This window comes from Mirounga leonina, unplaced genomic scaffold, assembly GCF_011800145.1.
Source record: "Mirounga leonina isolate KUSES-001 unplaced genomic scaffold, KU_Mleo_1.0 Mir_150, whole genome shotgun sequence".
NCBI classification, from domain to species: domain Eukaryota; kingdom Metazoa; phylum Chordata; class Mammalia; order Carnivora; family Phocidae; genus Mirounga; species Mirounga leonina.
This window is the reverse complement of record NW_023270374.1, coordinates 8,624,810-8,643,831: the sequence shown is the minus strand read 5'-3', so window position 1 is coordinate 8,643,831 and position 19,022 is coordinate 8,624,810. Positions and strand designations below refer to the sequence as shown.

The window sequence follows — 19,022 nt, the reverse complement described above, 5'->3', positions numbered from 1 at the left end:
GAGCACCCAGGCAACCCCCCCTTTTTTTAAGATTTTATTTCAGATTTTTAAAAATTATTTACATGCAATAAAATTCACCCATTTTTAATGAGTTTGGTGAGTGACCCAATTTGATGGGTTTTGACAATTGTATACGGTTGTGTAATAACCATAATCAAGATACAGAGCCTTCCATCACCCCTCAAAAACAAAGACTCCCTTTGCCCCTTTGCAGTTAATCCATTCCCCACCCCTGACTCTAGGCAACCAATGGTCTGCTTTCTAGCACTATAATTGTCCCCAGTCCAGAATACTTTTGGGGCCACCTGGCTGGCTCAGTCGGTGGAGCATGCAACTCTTGATTTCAGGGTTGTGGGTTCGAGCCCCACGTTGGGTGTAGCGGTTACTTTAAAATTAAAAAAAAAATCATTAGCATGCTTTTGAAGGTCATCTCTATTGAATGCATTAGCAGTTCTAACAGTGGATGGGCATTTGGGTTCTTTTTAATTTGGGGCTGTTAGAAATAAAGAGCTTATGAACATGTGATTACTTCTGAAAGCTTTTTTATTTTGATAAAATTTCCAATTTATATAAAAAATACAGAAATAGTACACAGCTCCCATGCTGAAGCATCCAGGAGTCGTGCCACCTTGACCCTTTATTACCCCTTAATACTTCAGTGTGTATTTCCTAAGTACAAGACCACTCTGCTACATAACTGCCATGTGACCAGCAGAATCAGGAAATAACATTAATCCAGTATCCAGTCTGATTCACATTTTGCTGATGTCCCTAAAATGCCCAAGAATTCCAATCTGGGATCATGCCACATGTGGTTGTCTCTTCAGTGTCCTGTGCATTCCTCAGCCTGTCCTTACCTTTCTTAATGGTATACAGAGATACCGTATGTCTGTATTTGTGGCTGTTATCTATACAGTTATATGAAAAAGGAATTTACAGCAGTATCTCTAATTGCAATCCGACAACCCTGAGTTTATTCTGGGCTTCCCCCTTTCCTTGTGTTTTTTAAGATTTTATTTATCTTAAAGAGAGAGCAAGTCCGTGTGCACAAGCAGCAGGGAGAGGGAGAAGCAGGCTCCCCGCTGAGCAGGAGCCCAATGCGGGACTCGATCCCAGGCCCCCGGGATCACGACCTGAGCCAAAGGCAGACGCTTAACCAACTGAGCCACCCAGGCATCCCAGCCCTTCTTTTCTTCTTTGTAACTCCTCCGCTCCCAGTGATCAATGCATTTACTTACTGCTTAAATCTCCTGGAATGTAATCAAACTCTGGGAAGCAAGGCTTCAAGAGGGAAGAGGGGGAAGAAAAAGGGAGCTAACTACCTTTCGAAAATGATTTGATCATGCTGGGATCTTGGGCCCATCTGTGGGAGTTGCCAGTTTTGGAGGAAGTAGATGTTGCACTCATATAATGTGGTGGTTCTCAACTTCAAGTTTAACTTCTGCTGCGGATTCGAATCATCTGGGAAACATTTCCAAATGCCCGTGCCTAACCTACACCCCATATCAATTAAATCCCAATCTCTAGGCGTGAAACCCAATCAGCAATATATTTAAGTTCCCTGAGTGATTCCAATGTGAGTTAAGAACTAACAAAGCAGGGGCGCCTGGATGGCTCAGATGGTTAAGCATCTGCCTTCAGCTCAGATCATGATCCCAGGGTCCTGGGTTCGAGTCCCACATCGGGCTCCCTGCTCAGCGGGGAGACTGCGTCTCCCTTTCCCTCTGCCTGCTGCTACCCCTGCTTGTGCTCTCTCTCTTCTGTCGAATAAATAAAAAAATTAAAAAAAAAAAGAACTAACAAAGCAGATTTCTACCCTTTGAAATAGGTTATAATGATTAGATCTTTAGTTCAAATTGTATTTTTCCAAGGCAGCATATTGATAAGAAGAAGATGGTGTAAAAATGCAAAGTGCTGTGGGGCACCTGGGTGGTTCAGTTGGTTAAATGTCTGACTCTTGGTTTCGGCTCAGATCACTATCTTGTGGTTGTGGGATCGAGCCCCATGTCGAGCTCTGTGCTCTGCACAGAGTCTGTTTTAGATTTTCTCTCCCTCTCCCTCCTTCTCACACTCTTTCTCTCTCTCTCTCAAATAAATAATCTTTTTTTTTTTTTTTAAAGAAAAGCATTGCATCACATCTCCCTTTTGAGCTTTTGAACTTTAAGGTGTAAAGTATTTTCTGTGTGGGTATTTAGCAAGCATTTTGTCCTTGGAAATATTGTATCCAGTAAAGATCTAATGCAGAATGTGAAGCCCTGGCTTAAAATTTGTGCTGTAATTGATTTGCCCTTGAGCAGTACTTCTCAAAATTTCATGTTCTTCCAAATCACTTTTGTAGCTTATTAAACTGATCTAGCAGGCCTGGAGGAGAGGGGTGGGTTTTTTTTTTTTTTTCTTAAGATTTTATTTATCCATTTGAGAGAGAGAAAATAGAGAGAGAGAGAGCATGAGAGGTGGGAGGGTGAGAGGGAGAAGCAGACTCCCTGCTGAGCAGGGAGCCCAATGCAGACTCCATCCTGGGACTCCAGGATCGTGACCCGAGCTGAAGGCAGTCGCCTAACCAACTGAGCCACCTGGGCGCCCTGAGGGGTGGGGTTTGAGAGACTTTATAAAGTGATGCTGAATGTGCTGATCTGGGGACCATGCTTTGGTGGCAAAACCCCGGAGTCTTTGCCCTGATAACTTAGTCAGTGAGTCTTGATTTTGGGGTGTTATGAACCTCTTTTGAAACTTGATAAAACCTAAGGGCTTTCCCCAGGAAAAACAAAATTAAAACAAAAATGTGCATATATACACCTAAGCATACAACTTCAGGGAGGCCATGCATTCATTCAATGAATACTCATTTTTCCTTTTTTTTTTTTTTTTAAGATTTTATTTATTTGCCAAAGAAAGAGACAGCGAGAGAGGGAACTGAAACAGGGGGAGTGGGAGAGGGAGAAGCAGGCTTCCCGTGGAGCAGGGAGCCCAATGCGGGGCTCCATCCCAGGACCCCAGGATCATGACCCGAGCAAGAAGGCAGACGCTTAACGACTAAGCCACCCAGGCGCCCCAAATACCCATTTTTCTGGGTGCTAACGATAGAGCAAAGGGCAAGATTGACAAGGTCCCCACCTCCTGGAGCTTTCATTGTGGTGTCTGGGGACAAATCGCCACCACGTAAATAAAGAAGGCCTGTCGGGTAGTGATAAGTGATGAGGCAGTGTACCACGAACACACAATGGATGGATTGAGTTGGAGGAGTGCAAGAATGACTTTGTGAAACCAGTTTTCTGTCTGTCTGGGGAGACATCTTGTCCAGAGACCAGAGGGCCAGTCTATGGAACTAAAGCTTCCCCAGCAATCAGCTCCAGAGGGCCTGAAGTAGAAATGAGCCTCACAGTTTCATAAGACAGATCAGCTGGTATGGCAGGTGCAGAGTGAGTGAGGGAGAGAGTGACAGGAGGTGACTTCAGAGGGGCAGAGGGGCCAGATCATGCAGGGCCTTGTAGGTCACAGCAAGGAGGCTGCTTCTACCCCATCCACTGCCCAAGCCTATTTTTACAACTTAAAGGAGCCACGGCCTCCATTTTAAGAACTGCAGATCGAGAACTAATTTAGGAACAAAACCAGAAAAATGTCATTTGGAGATTAAAGGCGCAGAGAATACACCTGAAAATCCAGATTGAAGGAGGTGAGCCTGCTCAGGACAGAGCCCTTCTCCGGACCCCCAGTATCCACAGGTCTGGAGCCTGCCTCCAGGGACAACTGCTCGCTGAGTAATAATAAGTTTAAGTTCCAATCTGCAAGCAAAATGTTAGTTTCCATCCTGTCTCCGCCCACTGCAGAATGCTAGGACATCCCAGGCCTGCCCGGGGACGCACTCAGATGGCTTGACATCTCTTTTCTTTACTTCTCCACCTTCCAATAGCCAATAATGGCTTGGTGTGAGCACCGGCCTTAGCTTGCTAAGTTGTTGTGATGGCTCGGTTGTGGCTTTATTCCACATTTCACTCTGCTCCAGGGGAAGGGGGGGCTTGGATGGTGTTGCAATCCCCGTTTCTGTTAAGTGCCTCTTAAGTGGCAATTGTCTTTTAGCTCTCCTGTGTTGAGGGCTGGCTTGAGACCATCACAGTCTGTAAAAGAGCTGCCTGATCAGGATTAAGATTTAATCAATGCTTTAGTTTTCCCAGAGACCCAAGAGACCCCTAGATTATAAGGAAGGAAAAATGCACTGGCAGCCTGCTTTCGGAAATGATTTCCAATTCATATTTTCCTTGAAGTGAAACAGGAAATGAGGAATTTAAAATCTCAATTCTGGGGCAGCTGGGTGGCTCAGTCGGTTGGGCGTCTGCCTTTGGCTCAGGTCAAGATCTCAGGGTCCTGGGATGGAGTCCCGCATCGACTCCCTTGCTCCGTGGGGAGCCTGCTTCTCCCTCTCTCTCTGCCTCTCTCCCTTCTTGTGCTCTCTCTGCCTCTCTCTCCCTCAAATGAATAAATTAAAAAAACCTTAAAAAAAAAAAAGGTGGGGGGCGCCTGGGTGGCTCAGTTGGTTAAGCGACTGCCTTCGGCTCAGGTCATGATCCTGGAGTCCCGGGATCGAGTCCCACATCGGGCTCCCTGCTCGGCAGGGAGTCTGCTTCTCCCTCTGACCGTCCTCCCTCTCATGCTCTCTGTCTCTCATTCTCTCTCTCTCAGATAAATAAAATCTTAAAAAAAAAAAAAAAGGTGGTTCTGGCCTTTGCTGGACTGTAGGGGCTGTAGTTTCTTTATCTATAATGGAGATATTGAATTAAAGAAGCTTCCACATCTGGGCCAGCTCTTTAAAATATTGTCCTCTGAAAATAACACACTCCACCCCCAAATAAAACCTTTTTTAAAAATAATACTATAAGTATATTTTGCTTTGCCAGTTTATCCCCAGTTTTGTACAAAATTATTTTGTTAAGTTGAATGCTTGTCCCTCATCTTGTGAGGTGACTGCCTGTTGGAGGGAGGGAGGAGGAGGTTCTGCTCTGAAATCTCATCATCAGTCAAGTCGGACAGGGCATCCGGACAGGCACCTCTATTCTAGAAACAGTGGGGGGGGGGGGCGGCGGTGTGAATTTTATGAAAGAGATACCAGCCCCAAACACTAGAAAAAGCAGCAACCTATTGTCTTGTCTCTCCTCATAGAAAGTAAATCCTTGGGGCCAGGGAATTTTTTTTATTCACTGCTGTATCCCTTGTGCCTGGAACAGTGCCTGGCACACAGTAGGTGCTCAGTAAATATTTGTTGAATAGATGGAGCTGCATATTGGCACTTCAACTTTGGTGATTTCTAGCAGTACTCCTCTTTCCGTGGGAAAGACTCCCAGAAGCAGGGAGAAGGACGGTAACAGGAACCTCTAGCTTTCTCCTGTCCCCCTCCAGGAGCATTTTGAGACTGAATTTCAAAAGTCCCAGAGAGGAAAAAAAGATTGTTCCATTCTTTCCAACTCACCTATGTCCCCCTTTCTGCATTGAAACAGTCTAGATCTGGTAACAGCTCATGTGTTACAAACTATGTCTGCCTCAGGACAGACACGACTCCCGAAAATCTTATCATGGATGATTTGTAAACTTAAGCATCCTTGATTTATGTATTCTATAAATCCACATGTTTATTAATTGGATTTGTTTCAAGGAACATTATGTGTTCTAAGGATATAGATCTACATTTTCAGCAGATTCCTGTAGTCAGTACATCTCTGCTCCTAAGTGGAAAGAATAGGAAAATGGAGCCAAAAAACTGTTTCAAATGATTTAAAATTCTAGTTCTTTCCACAATGCCCTACTAGTTCAGTGTACCACGGCTAAAGTAGTTTTACCAATGGTGGACCGTTTGGATATCATTTGTGTATATATATAAAAGAAGACATCGAGTTTGAGTCTCTTTGGAAAACCAGATGCAAATTAGCCCCTGGAGCTCAGGAGCTGTTAGGAAAGCAGAGGAAGGAACGGTGGGCACCTTCCCATTGGCTGGGGGGACTCACCCAGATGTCTGGCTCCCACTATAAAGACAGGAACCACTGCAGTCAGTTCCCACTTCCAGTTAAAGGACGACAGCAAAACAGCAAAAAAAGGAAGATGGCCAGACTATTAATACTTTCCCTCCCAGGTCTTTTAGCCATATGTGCCGTGCACGGAATATTTATGGACAGACTGGCTTCCAGGAAGCTCTGTGCAGATGACGAGTGCATGTGTAAGGACATTTTTTATGCCTTTTTTTTTTTCTAAGATTTTATTTATTTATTTGAGAGAGAGAGAGAGCATGAGAGCGGGGAGGGTCAGAGGGAGAAACAGACTCCCTGCCGAGCAGGGAGCCTGATGCGGGATTTGATCCTGTGACTCCAGGATCATGACCTGAGCGGAAGGCAGTTGCTTAACCAACTGAGCCACCCAGGAGCCCCTTTTTATGCCTTTCATTATCTTTCTATTATATAATTGAAAAAAAATGGGGCTCCTGGGTGGATCAGTCAGTTGAGCAGCTGCCTTCGGCTCGGGTCGTGATCCCAGAGTCCTGGGATCGAGCCGGACGTCTGGCTCCCTGCTCAGCGGGGAGCCTGCTTCTCCCTCTGCCTGCCGCTCCCCCTGCTTGTGCTCTCACTCTGTGAAAGAAAGAAAGAAGAAAGAAAGAAAGAGAGAGAGAGAGAGAGAGAGAGAGAAAGAAAGGAAAGAAAGAAAGAAAGAAAGAAAGAAAGAAAAAAGAAAGAAAGAAAGAAAGAAAGAAAGAAAGAAAGAAAAAGAAAGAAAGAAAGAAAGAAGAAAGAGGAAAAGGAAAAGGAAAAGGAAAAGAAAAAAAAATCCACTAACAGCAACTATCTAATTGGGCTTTAAGTGAATCTTCTCTAATGAGTATGTCGCTAGCACTGCTTGGTCTGTACATTCGGTGTCTTAACTACCGAGAATTCACTTGGTTGAGATTTTCAGCTTTCATACCTTGGCTATAATTACTCGTCTTGAACTGAACATTCAGGAGCTGTAAACTGGGAGTTATTAGTCTCTCTGATTTCCTATTTCTGATATGTTTGGCCTTTTTACTGTTAGAAAATCCAGGAGACTAAATAATGTAGTCATTTCAATGTTTCTTTTCTTCCAGATACTATTTCTCTCTCCAGAGCTCAAGAAGATTACAATGCCCCGGACTGTAGGTTCATTAATGTTAAAAAAGGACAGCAGATTTACGTTTACTCAAAGTTGGTACAAGAAAACGGAGCTGGAGAATTTTGGGCTGGCAGTGTAAGATGAGATCCTTGCAAATATACACACATCTTGACATAGGTTGCTCTTAATTTTTTCTTTCTGACCTACCTCCAGTACATTTTAGTGTTTGAAACGAGCTCTCAAGAATAATGGAGAGGTTTAGATGCAAGTGCAGAAAATCACATGCATTTGCTTTTGTGGCATTTTGAAGAAACAAAGAAAATTTCATAACAAAACCACATGTAGGTTTATGTGATGTGTTGGCAAGAACTAGTCAACCACGTGGGGGGCTTGAACATCTTAAAGAGTTTGAAACTTACTCAAAAATGTTTGAACGGATTTGCCAAGGAAAAGGCATGCGTGTTGGCAGTCAGGCTCCGCTTCAATATTTTAAAGGAAATCAACACCCTCTTCAGTTGCAGAGAATCTGCTTTCTTCATTGAAAACCCGCAGGGGTGGGCCCTAGGGAGGGATGAAGCAGGGCTGATTTGCTGTCGTCATCTGCAGCCCCACAGACACCTTCTCAAGGAATGAAGAATTAAATCCTAAATTCACTCAAGTATCTGTGCACTCGAATATTTAACAACCAAGAAGGGCCAGTTCTTTAAAATAAAAGTATCTATTTAGTTTTTTAGAAACGCACCGACTTTGTTTATGGGTTCCAAAAAGATTTTGGGCGGCTCACAAGATTGCATAAAATAAAGAAATGCTCAGTGAGACCGGGAAGACCCGGCCACAGGAGAACAGAGACACACTTTCTGTGGGTTAACTCAGTTGCTGTGAGTGAGCTTCAAAGTTGGATCTGAGGCCCCCGGAACCCAGAGGGGAAAATGGAGTCATTGCAATTCTGTAATTCTCATTCACAGCAAATGTGATGCCAGGGGTTTTCTAGAAGTGGACTCCCAGCCGCAGCCCCCTGACTGTTACTCTTCTGGGCACTCAGGTCTATGGAGATGACCGTGAGGACGAGATGGGCACCCTGGGCTATTTCCCCAGCAGCTTGGTCGAGGAACAACAGGTGTACCAAGAAGCCACCAAGGAAGTCCCCACCACGGTAAGTGTCTCAGAGCGGGCCGGAGAAGGACCCAGATCCTGGGCTGATGCAGGCAGGTGTTAAAGATGCATCGTGTCACTTACAAGACGACCGGAGCAAACCCCCCTACTTGTAGCGGAGGCTTCCCCGAGACAGGGAGGTTTGCGAGAGCATTTACACCTACTCTCAATGTTGAAAGGTTACCGAACTTTCCCCACCCACCCCCTTTTGTTTTTAGATACAAGTTATCCTAGAAAGGAGTCCATGTCACAAAGAAAGAAATGAATATAGTACTCATGGACTCTTAACTGATGGTTACATTTATTTACTAAAACACTTGGGCTGGGAAAAAATCAGCACCTGTATTTAATCAAATCAAAACACTGGAAAAAAAAATCTTTGGATGCCTTATTTCTGTGGTAGATAGATTCTACTTATGTTTGAAAAAGAAATTATATTCTTTCCAGTGCCCTGGGGTCTTGCAAGCCCCAGAAGAGACATAAAAGATTCCCTTTGAGCTACTTGGCAGGGTGGTTGTTTTGAAGAGATTCTCCTGGAGCTAATTGCTACGTGAAATAACTTCAAAACATTGCCCAACCCACACAAACGGGACTTGCTTGTCATCGCTTCTGAGCACTGAGCTTGAATGTGTCAAATAACCACCAATTAAAAGTGTATTTGAGAACCTTCATTTTAAGTAGTTTTTGACTTAAAGTGATAATTATGTCATACTCTTTGGGGTTCAACCTTATTTTAAATCTAGATTTCCCTTTGATGACCTATAATTTTTAAATAAAGAAACTATATTTGTTTTCTGGCCCTTGTGTGCTCAGTTCAATCTTTTTTTTTTTTTTCTCTAGGATATTGACTTCTTCTGTGAGTAAGAAATTAGACAAACCTGCAAGTAAAAAGGAAACACTAAAAACTAGGAGAAGCGAAATAAGAAAAAAATACGTGTCCCTAATTCCTGACTTTTGTTTCAAGGCTTTGTTATCCTTACAGGAGGGCTGGGCCTTGGTGGCCAGAGGTGGCACATGAAGGAGGGGTTTCCATTCAGTTTTCTGCTGGCCTGGTCTTCCCACCACCTGGGGGGGCAGGGCGACGTTTGGCTCAAGAGGGAGAATTGAAAGCAGAAATTCTATTTCAGCCTAGAGAATCCTCTCTTACACAAGAATGTATACAGAGAATGGCTCATTTTTATTATTTTTAAATTGTAATTCTTACCAGCTCTTTGGCTTCTTATACAAACTTGGTAGGTCACAGATCTTCCCTTTGGATATGCTGTTTTCTAATTATTTGTCTCACTGGCCATTTGGAGTGTTATAATATACCTAAAGGGGCTATATCCCCAAGGAGTATTCAAGGATTGTTGTTACTTTTAATATTGGTTGCCTTTGGGATGTGAAGCTGGTGGGAGTGGACGAGCTGTTTGGGCTTAGAGATATTTGGACTATACCTCTTTCTCTTAAAAAAAAAATCACAAATTATTTCAATGGAATTTTATCTTCTAGTGATCAATTTATCGCTCCCCAAATTTTAAGTAAGTGTGTGTGTATGTAATAAGGGTGGAGCAGCTTATGAAATATTTGTAATGGGATAGTTTCCCCATCATATGTGCTGTCACTGCAAACATTTGAGCTTCAAGTCAAAAGACAGGGGGAAAAAGTCTGTGGGTTATTTCTCGACTTCTCTTTCAACTTTGAATTTCCTCTTCCTGTGCAAAGTCCCCCAGCCAAGGATGATGTGTGAATAAATCTGGTGAGGGGATTGGTGGTCCCAAAGGATATACAAGTGTCTCTACATTTGATTGGAAATTTGCTTTGATTGTGTATTCCTAGTATAATTCTTTTTATGTAGTCATGAGTCTTTGTTTACATGCAGTTAAAATGCCTGTACTTTGACAATTTCTGAATTAAAAATTGTTTTAAAACATTTTTCAACTGGGGTCATCGAAAGTCTGGAAAGCACTTGGAAATGGGGTTGGTTCCTCAGTTTCCTGTGGTCTGTTCATCCCACCGGCATGAAGAGGAGGGCATTTACGATAAGTCAGAGATGGGGACCCCAGGGTCATTTTTCCAGCTGTGTCCATTGTGATTTGGGGTGAATATATTTTTGCCAAATTCCCATGGGGTTCCATCATGTGAAATGGTACCCCCCAAAAGCCCCCCAAACCCAAACCCACTTACTGCATTCCATAAAATGTTTCAGGCCAATCTAGGGTGGTCAACACAATTTAAGGTAAGAGGCATTTATCCTCTGTTTCTCTCTGCCTCTCACTTGCTGGCTCCCCCATTCCAGGTACCCCATTATCCCTCAAGATACCCAGCATCCCCATGACACTCTCCTACTGCCAAAGCCCCCATCTGTCTGGCCTCATGCTTCCAGCCTTCCTCCCCAAGCATGGGGCTTCAGGCTGCGGTCCCTCCTGGCCACACCTGCCTTCCCTTCACCAGAACCAATCTCATCCGGGCTTTTGGGGTCACTGATTGGTTTCCATCTTCTGGGGGCCTAGCCGCATCAACAGAATGAAAGCACCTGCAGGGAGCTAGCCTTTCAGTAGGCAAAGGCCATCCCTGGCCCGGGGGCAGCGTGGGCCTCAGTTGGGTATGGGTTAAGAAGGCAGAACCCCAGGGCCCACCGCAGACTTTCTGAATCACAATCTGCATTTTCACAAGACCCCCAGATTCGAGGTTCATGGATGCATTGGAGGGAAAGAGAAACCTCCTTCTACCCTCCTCGGGTCTCTGGCTGGGCCTAAGAATTAAACTGACATAGACAGATCACCAGGAGAGAAGCGGGTGTGTTTAATTTCATATTTTTACGTGGTGATGGGAATCTTCAAAAGGAAAATGAAGACCCAGAGAAGCCACTAGAGCCATGTACTTATATACCTTTTTCGACAATGAGCAATAAAATGTGGGACGTGACAAGATAAAGTGGCTTGGGCGCGGGGCAGTAAATCGTGGGACAGTGACCAGGAAACGCACACGGAGAGCCGTGGAAGATAGGGGTGATTGCAGCAGCTTGTTTGCCCGGGTCCCTTCCAGCGCCGACTCCCAGGGCCTGGCCATAAAAGCGTCCTCTTCCCGGCGCACCGAGAGCACCTTCCTCGTGGGAAATTTTACGGCCTGTTTTTAGGTAGAAAGCAGGGAGGTCAGAGAGCCCTTCCTGCATCTGCGCTTTCTCTCCCCCCTTCAGCTCAAAATGATCAATATGCCGAAGCAGCATCTTTTGGGGTAGCGTGTTCTGAACCCCTTGGACATTAAAGGTTATGAGAAACACTCATTTTAGTTCTCTCCTTTCCTCTGACACAGAAAGAAATAAGTGAAAAAAGTGAGAGCACCTGGGAGATGAAGCAGCTTTGCCAAGGTTGAAAGGGCAGGATTTCCACATTCTGAAACCAGTATCCCCCCGTGTTGTGGGCACCGGCTTGGTGTCTATAGAACTCTACCTTCCAGAAAAGGGGGCCATAGGGTGGAGAAGTGAGAGTCTGGGGGGCAATGAGGCCACTTGGGGAATCTTCCTTCCTTCCCACTACGAGCAAGGGTATCTTCTACCTCTAAGAGATTCTCAGTCCCTGACGTTGTTGCTTTGCAACCTTGAGAGCTCCTGAGAAGTCTGAGACCAGGCCCTGGCCTGGGGAGACTGGGAAAGAGGAAGACCACTCCAGATGGGCAGGTGGCAATTTCCTGAAGCAAGGGACTTAACACGCAAGGCTTGTGGGCAGCTGCAAGATGAGTGAGGAGCCTCGACTGACCATTCCTGTCCAGCTCGAGGGTCAACTGGTGGCCACGTCCTCTCCATGACCTCCCCCAACAGACATTAAAGAAAACAAAAAACCAGGGTGCCTGGGTGGCTCAGATGGTTAAGCATCTGCCTTCGGCTCAGGTCATGATCCCAGAGTCCTGGGATCGAGTCCCGCATCGGGCTCCCTGCTCCTTGGGAGCCTGCTTCTCCCTTTGCTTCTCCCTCTGCTTCTCTCTCTCTGTCTCTCATGAATAAACAAATAAAATTAAAAAAAAAAACAAAAAAACAAACAACTGGGCCTAGGGATCCCTGAGGGAACTCCAACTTGTAGGTTTCCTCTATACTCCCAAGTTGAGGCTGTGTGTGTGTGTGTGTGTGTGTATAGTGTTTAAATATTTCCATGTAGCTGTACTGTTTCCTTTTGGGAGAAAACTAAGGATTTCACCATCCCTTGTGTATATACAATGGAATATTCCTCAGCCATATAAGAGAATGAAATCTTGACATTTACAACCACATGGATGGAGTATTATGCTCAGTGAAATAAGTCAGTCGCATAAAGATGAATACCCTATGATTTAATTCATGTAGAATTTACAAAACAAAACAAAGAAAGAAAAAAAAGAGACAAAGCAAAAAACAGACTCTTTTTTTTTTTTTATTCTTTTTTCAAAGAACAGACTCTTACCTATAGAGAAGAAACTGGTGGTTGCCAGAGGTGAGGCGGGTGGAGGGATGGGGGAAATAAGTGAAGGAGATCAAGAGTACATTTATCGTGATGAGCACTGAGTGATGTACAGAATTGTTGAATCACTATACTGTGCACTTGAAACTAATAAAAAAAAGAGTTTCCTCATCCTTGACCTCACAGAACATGGGAAACAATACGGGCAGTGGATATGGGTAGTGCAGTCAAGTAGCTTTCAGAAGCCAATTTAGGGCAAATGGTGAGACTTTGCCTCGAGCAGAGCTATTCAAAGGGGTTACCAGTGCAAGACGAGAGAAGCACTGAAACCCATCCGAGGTGAGAACAGTCAGGGCATGGAAGACCCCGGCAGGCAATAAAATGAAATGAAATCTTGTTTAAGGGAACTGTGTAATTGGTGGCTCAGAGAAGTCGGGCAAGCACAGAGCCCAGGGCAGCATGGAAAAAGGTAGGCTGTCTATTTCTTTCAGTGCTGTTGTTCCCTATGTGTGCATGCTTGAATAAGGTTCTGACCTTGCTGGACCTCTGTTTCCTTGGCTATCAATGGGGTTCACAGCATCTTCCTTGCTGGGTTGTTGCGAGGCTTAAATATAATATAATATCAGGCCCCTAAGAGTGGGACCCCTAGGTGGTAGCTAGTATTATCTGACCCAAGAGGGCTGGAGAGAGAAAGGCCTTCCCTCAAGGAGCTGTGCTGTAATCAGCTAGATGCTTCACTGGTAAGAAATTGTAATTTCCCCTTCAGACCATCTGGTATTTCTACATCAAAGATATTTCCAGATTGCATACTTTTTTTGTGGTTTCATTTCTTAAAAAACAAAACAAAACAAAAAACCCCAAAACACCTGAAATTACCTGAAATAGTGTGGAGTGTATGAGTATAATTTTGATTGGAAGTCCCAGTTCTGGCCACTGCCCTTCATTAACACCAACATGTGAGGGTCATTTACGTCCCACTGAGGGCCCCCACACCTTGTAAGAATCAATATAGTAGGTTCTCTATATATTTGTTTATCTTTGAGACCTATGGCCAGATGGATGTTACTGTGTGAATTCATCATATTTAGGCTCAGCAAAGTTGGGTTGTCTCATGTGCATCTAGCCATCCTGGCAAGGGTGTAAATAACAACACCTCTTAGGAAAGCAGCCTTGGAAGGGGCGCGTGTCACCTTGGTTTTCCACAGCTTGATGGCACTTGCTCTGACCGCAGGGGTGAGTACTGTTCCTCTGCTCTCCTGATGCTGGAAGTTCACGTGTCTGGCCAGACATTTTGACCCTCATTCTGATGAGAGCCTTGTATGAGATCCAAAGCACATGGCTCCCGGAGGAGAGAAGGCCTGAGACTGAGGTACTGTGGCTTCTACACTTTCTCTAAAAAAGTATGCACGGGTGTGGAATGCATGCTAATGAGAAGTTTATCCCAAATAGATTGCTAGGGGAGTGATTTCTTTTATTTATTTATTTATTATTTTTTTGGAGCAGGGGAGGGGCAGAGGGAGCGAGAGAGAGAATCTTGACCAGGCTCCGCGTGCTGAGTGCGGAGCCCTGGGCAGGGCTCGATCTCACCACCCCGAGATCATGACCTGAGCCGAAATCAAGAATCGGTTGCCCAACCGGCTGAGCCACCCAGGGGCCCCAGAGTATGTGATTTCTTACTGGCTACACCTTTGTTATGTTAAATACTCCTACAATAAATACAAGTGATTTTTATAAATCCAAGTAATTTGAATGGGCTACATTTGGTGGGTTCCCCATGTTATGTCAAAGCCAGTGGAATAACCGTAACATGAATTGTTGTAGCCCTGAGACTCCTTGGGGCTCTTGCACGTCACATGGCCTGATGGCTCAGGCTTCTCTTGTTTGTGTGGCCATGTTCGTGTCACCGAAACTCTTGCCTCCTATGTAACTCATCTACACGTGGGAATAAGAATGCCTTTGAGGATAAGAATAACTAACTTTGGGGGGTAATTATGAGGATTAAATTAAATGAGATGCAGTATGTAAAATCACCCAGCCCAGTACACAATACACAGTATACAGTGGGTGTATAATAAATGGTAGTAAAATTAACTTCAAAATGAGAGGTTTTTAAAGCATTTTCGAAACTTTTGAAGAACTTCAGTTCTTTTTTAAGTGAATCAAAAGTATATCTTTAGCATCTCTTCTTTCTAGAATACTTCTGTGTTTCCTCCCTGGCTTTCTTGAAGTTGTATGCAAGGCATACTGCAAATACTTAGCATGGATACACGAACACACGTGCACACGTATGCACACACAAAACTTGACAAATGCTGTATCTGATGTCTGGGATGGCACAGCTCCCCTGCCTTCATTATCAGGGGAATGTCTCTGGTGCTCTGTCAAAGAGACATTTAAGAAACACCTGGCAGGACAGAGCCCCAGCGCTCTCCGACTTCCAGCCCTTCCCTCCCACATCCTCCTCTATCCTCAGAGAATGTTGCAAATGGCAGCCGGCCATGGGATTCTCGGCGCTATCTGGTGCCCAGCCAACAGCGACTGACTTGACTGAAGATACACCTTCTGAGTGTTTGTGATGGGGACAAATGCTTGGGATGACTAATAAGTGGCCGGGGGTTGTTTTGAGTATTGCAGTCCTGCAGAAACTATGAACATTGCCCTAATTATCGAGTCTATAGATCTGGAAGACACCTCATTTTCAGAGTACAAGCTTTTGAATTCCCTTTCTTGGCCACTTCCCCAGAACAAACATCAGCAAATGGCAAGAAAGGGCAATTGAAGGCAGGGCTTTTTTTTTTTTTTTTAATTTAATTTATTTATTTATTTTTAATTTATTCATGAGAGACAGAGAGAGAGAGAGAGGGAGAGAGGCAGAAGGAGAAGCAGGCTCCCAAGGAGCAGGGAGCCCAATGCGGGGCCCGATCCCAGGACCCTGGGATCATGACCTGAGCGGAAGGCAGACGCTTAACCATCTGAGCCACCCAGGCGCCCCAAGGCAGGGCTTTGATTATTCCAGGAAAAGTGCTGGGAGCTCCTTCCTGCAAGTCAGGCACCATATTCCTGTTAATAGCAATTCTTTTTGTTAAAAGTCTTACCTCTTGTTCAAGAGGCAAGTCGTTGGGAATGCTACTTGTCCTTTCTGCAAACCTGTAAGAGAGGTAAATCAGAATCCCCAGCAGATACTAAGATTGGAAACCTCTCCTTTCCGTTCCCGACCATGAACTTCTAAGACCGTTTCCTTTTTTTTTTTTTTTTAAAGATTTTATTTATTTATTTGACAGAGAGAGAGATAGCGAGAGCAGGAACACAGCAGGGGGAGTGGGAGAGGGAGAAGCAGGCTTCCTGCAGAGCAGGGAGCCCGATGCGGGGCTCGATCCCAGGACCCTGGGATCATGACCTGAGCCGAAGGCAGACGCTTAACGACTGAGCCACCCAGGCGCCCCTAAAACCGTTTCCTAACCAGGCCTAGCGAGGGTTTTCAGACTTGCTTTGGGGACATGGAGTAACTGGGATGATGGTTGGAATGTTGGTGGTGGAATAAGAAGTAACATTCCTGATGTTGGAATGTCAGGCCTCAAGTCGACTTGACCAGAAGCATCCAAGTTACTGGGGCCCTCGCCCCGTGCCCCAACTACTTTTGTGAAGACAGTGTGTGTGAAAAAGTTTTGAGTCACAGCTGACTTAGTTCACTGTTCGCAGTGTGACTAAATTCAGCAGCAGTTTTTTGTGCAGTCAAGTTTTAGAAAACCCCAGTGGATTTCATAAGCTTCGAAGAAAGATAAGTCAAGGTGGCGCTGCCTTTAGCATCCCCCACTCCTGACGCTAGATAAATGGCATTTACTGCTTCTCGTGTTTATTGGCTGAGGAGACGCTTGTGCCCTCACAGATCCGATTTAATACAGGGAAATATTAAGCGCCTTTGTGTAGTATTTAAACAAATCTCTGGAGGAAGTGGGTATTTCAGCTCCAAGTGGAGAGAAGAAATAAAAGCGAGCACCAGGAAGAAAAATCTCATTTCTTCAACAATCAGCCTCATCTATCTGAAATGGTGAGGGAAAAAAAAGTCAGAGAGAAATTACATAAGCTAATACTATTCCACGTTCTATCCTTGAAATACAATTTTGCGGACTGTAAAGGCCTTCCCCTGTTACAATGTCTGCATCACCGGCAAATACCATCATAGATCAGTAATTTAATCGGGAGAAAGGACATATCGATCTGCACGCTTTAGAGGATCCATCCTCTAACCCATTATTAACAAAGACAGAGAATGCTTCCCAAGCTGTGATTTAAATATTTTTCTAAGTGGAAATGACTTTTCTGTCACACGTGAGCAATTGTTTTAATCATTTCTTGGCCAAATGTGCGCTGCACTCAAGTGAGCGTGTTTGAGAGGTAAAGATATGACCCACGGGTCCCTGCCTCTCATCTTTTCTTACCCTCCCTTCCCTTCTTCCTCTTTGCTTCAGCAGGGGAATTTATCCTGGCTAAAAGCTTCATTCAGTCCAGTTGGGAACGTTAATCCCTTTGAACAATTCTGCGTCAAGCTGCGGGGGTGGGGAGCCCATGTGGGCTTTGAGATTTCTACAGACCAAAGGCAGAAAGCCTGAAGTGTCAACCGTCCCTGGCTGCCCATCCACCCACCTGGCTGGACCCCCGTCACTCAGGAGTTCACAGTTCTTTCTTCTCTCCACACCCCCTTGTGGCAAAATGACTTAAGGCTCTCTTTTTTTTTTTTCCTGCTCCTAGATCTTTCCCTGAGCCTTCTGTTACTACTAAAGCCACACGTAGATTAGCAGACAAAACTTGAGCTTTGACTCCCAGGGGCCTCAAGCAGACACACTGGTTTGGGCACCAGCCTCAGGCCATGAGGGACTGCAGGCAGAGATGGGAGAGTGGGTGGGCTGCATAGTCTAGCAATGCTGGTCTGTCCTGCAGGAGAAGGCGACTCGAGGTGAGATGTGTCCCCCAATCCCACTGTTACCTGAAGCAGGCAGATAAGAACCGATATTTCTGAGCACCACTTGAACACCAGTGTGTTGCCTGAGACTCTTGCATGAGACTCTGTCAGCGCACGCTGACATGAGGATTTGTGTAAAGTGATTTATGGAAGCGTGACTTCCAGGGAAACAGGTCAGGGAGAAGGGCAGCGAGGTAGGGAATGAGCTCAACAAGGGTGTAACCTCCAGCAAGGCCCGCAGTGTCCAGCTTCTGCCTGATCCCACCGGGGCCTCGAAGGGCAGTAGGGTACACCTCAGAGGTTGTCTGGACCCGTCAAGAAAGCTGAGCTATCTTCTGGCCCATCGTTGATTAAGGGTTGCGGTGGGGCGAATCCAGCCTCGGATTTCCTCCTTGATCAGCTTCCGTGGACCCTGAAACTTTTCTGATGTGCAAGGTAGCAGTAGTGGGGAACTTTGGTGGGACCAGGGTGACACCTAGTGGTGAGCTTTGGATCTGGCACTCAGAGAGACCTTTCCAAACTTGAGTCCGCAACCCCGGCGTGTGAGCGCACATACTTCTTAACATTCAGAATCCTCAGTGTCAGGGCCACCTCCTTGGGCCGACTCTCCAACCCCACACCTTCCTTCCAACACTCACAGTCTTAAAATCTGCTTGTCATATGCCATAGATAGGGGTAGTAATACACCTTTACTGCTGACCTTATAATAAATTCAACCGATCTGAAAATTCACACATTAGGGGAAGCTGACATTTCACTTTCAGACCCATTTCGTAGGTTTCTCTGCAGAGCTTATAGACCGTTTTGGTTGACTTAATTCATTTGAAGAGAAGCAGCAATAGCGCCTTGAGCTGGGAGAGCAGAAGCTCCTCTAGGAAACAACACAACCCCCAGCCGCCTCTAGGGGCACCATGGAGTGGCTGAAAGATAAAGAACTTGGTGTTCCAGATCACTCACAAAGCGTTAAGCAGGGATCTGCAGCTAGACCACCTGGCTTCAAGCTCACAAGCTGTCCATGACACCATGTAGAAATAGGAGTAAGAAAAAAAATTGGTTTCTACTTCTTCTAAGAGGGTGGTTATCTACCCGTGGTGATTTTGACCTCATACCCTTCCCATCTACGGAGGACATTTGGCAATGTCTAGAGACATTTATCACCACCCCCCCTTTGGGGGGTGGGTGGAGGGGCAGAGGGGGAGGGAGGGAGAGAGAGAGAGAGAATCTTAAGCAGGTTCCACACCCAGGACAGAGTCCAACGCGGGGTTCGATCTCACATCCCGGAGATCATGACTTGAGCTGAAATCAAGAGTCCGACGCTTAACGGACCGAGCCACCCAGGCACCCGAGACGGTTTTGACTGTTACAACTGGAGCAGGGTACACCACTGGCATCTA

The 19,022-nt window shown here is 45.3% G+C and overlaps 1 protein-coding gene across 1 annotated transcript; it reads left to right on the top strand.

Moving 5' to 3' along the window:
* The first annotated feature begins 5,937 nt into the window (after nucleotides 1-5,937).
* On the top strand, nucleotides 5,938-10,290 carry OTOR (otoraplin). Its single transcript, XM_035005651.1, has 4 exons — nucleotides 5,938-6,202; nucleotides 7,100-7,239; nucleotides 8,147-8,257; nucleotides 9,097-10,290. Exons 1-4 carry the CDS (start codon nucleotides 5,998-6,000, stop codon nucleotides 9,118-9,120), a joined length of 480 nt encoding a protein of 159 aa, XP_034861542.1. The 5' UTR covers nucleotides 5,938-5,997; the 3' UTR covers nucleotides 9,121-10,290.
* Nucleotides 10,291-19,022: the final 8,732 nt, after the last annotated feature.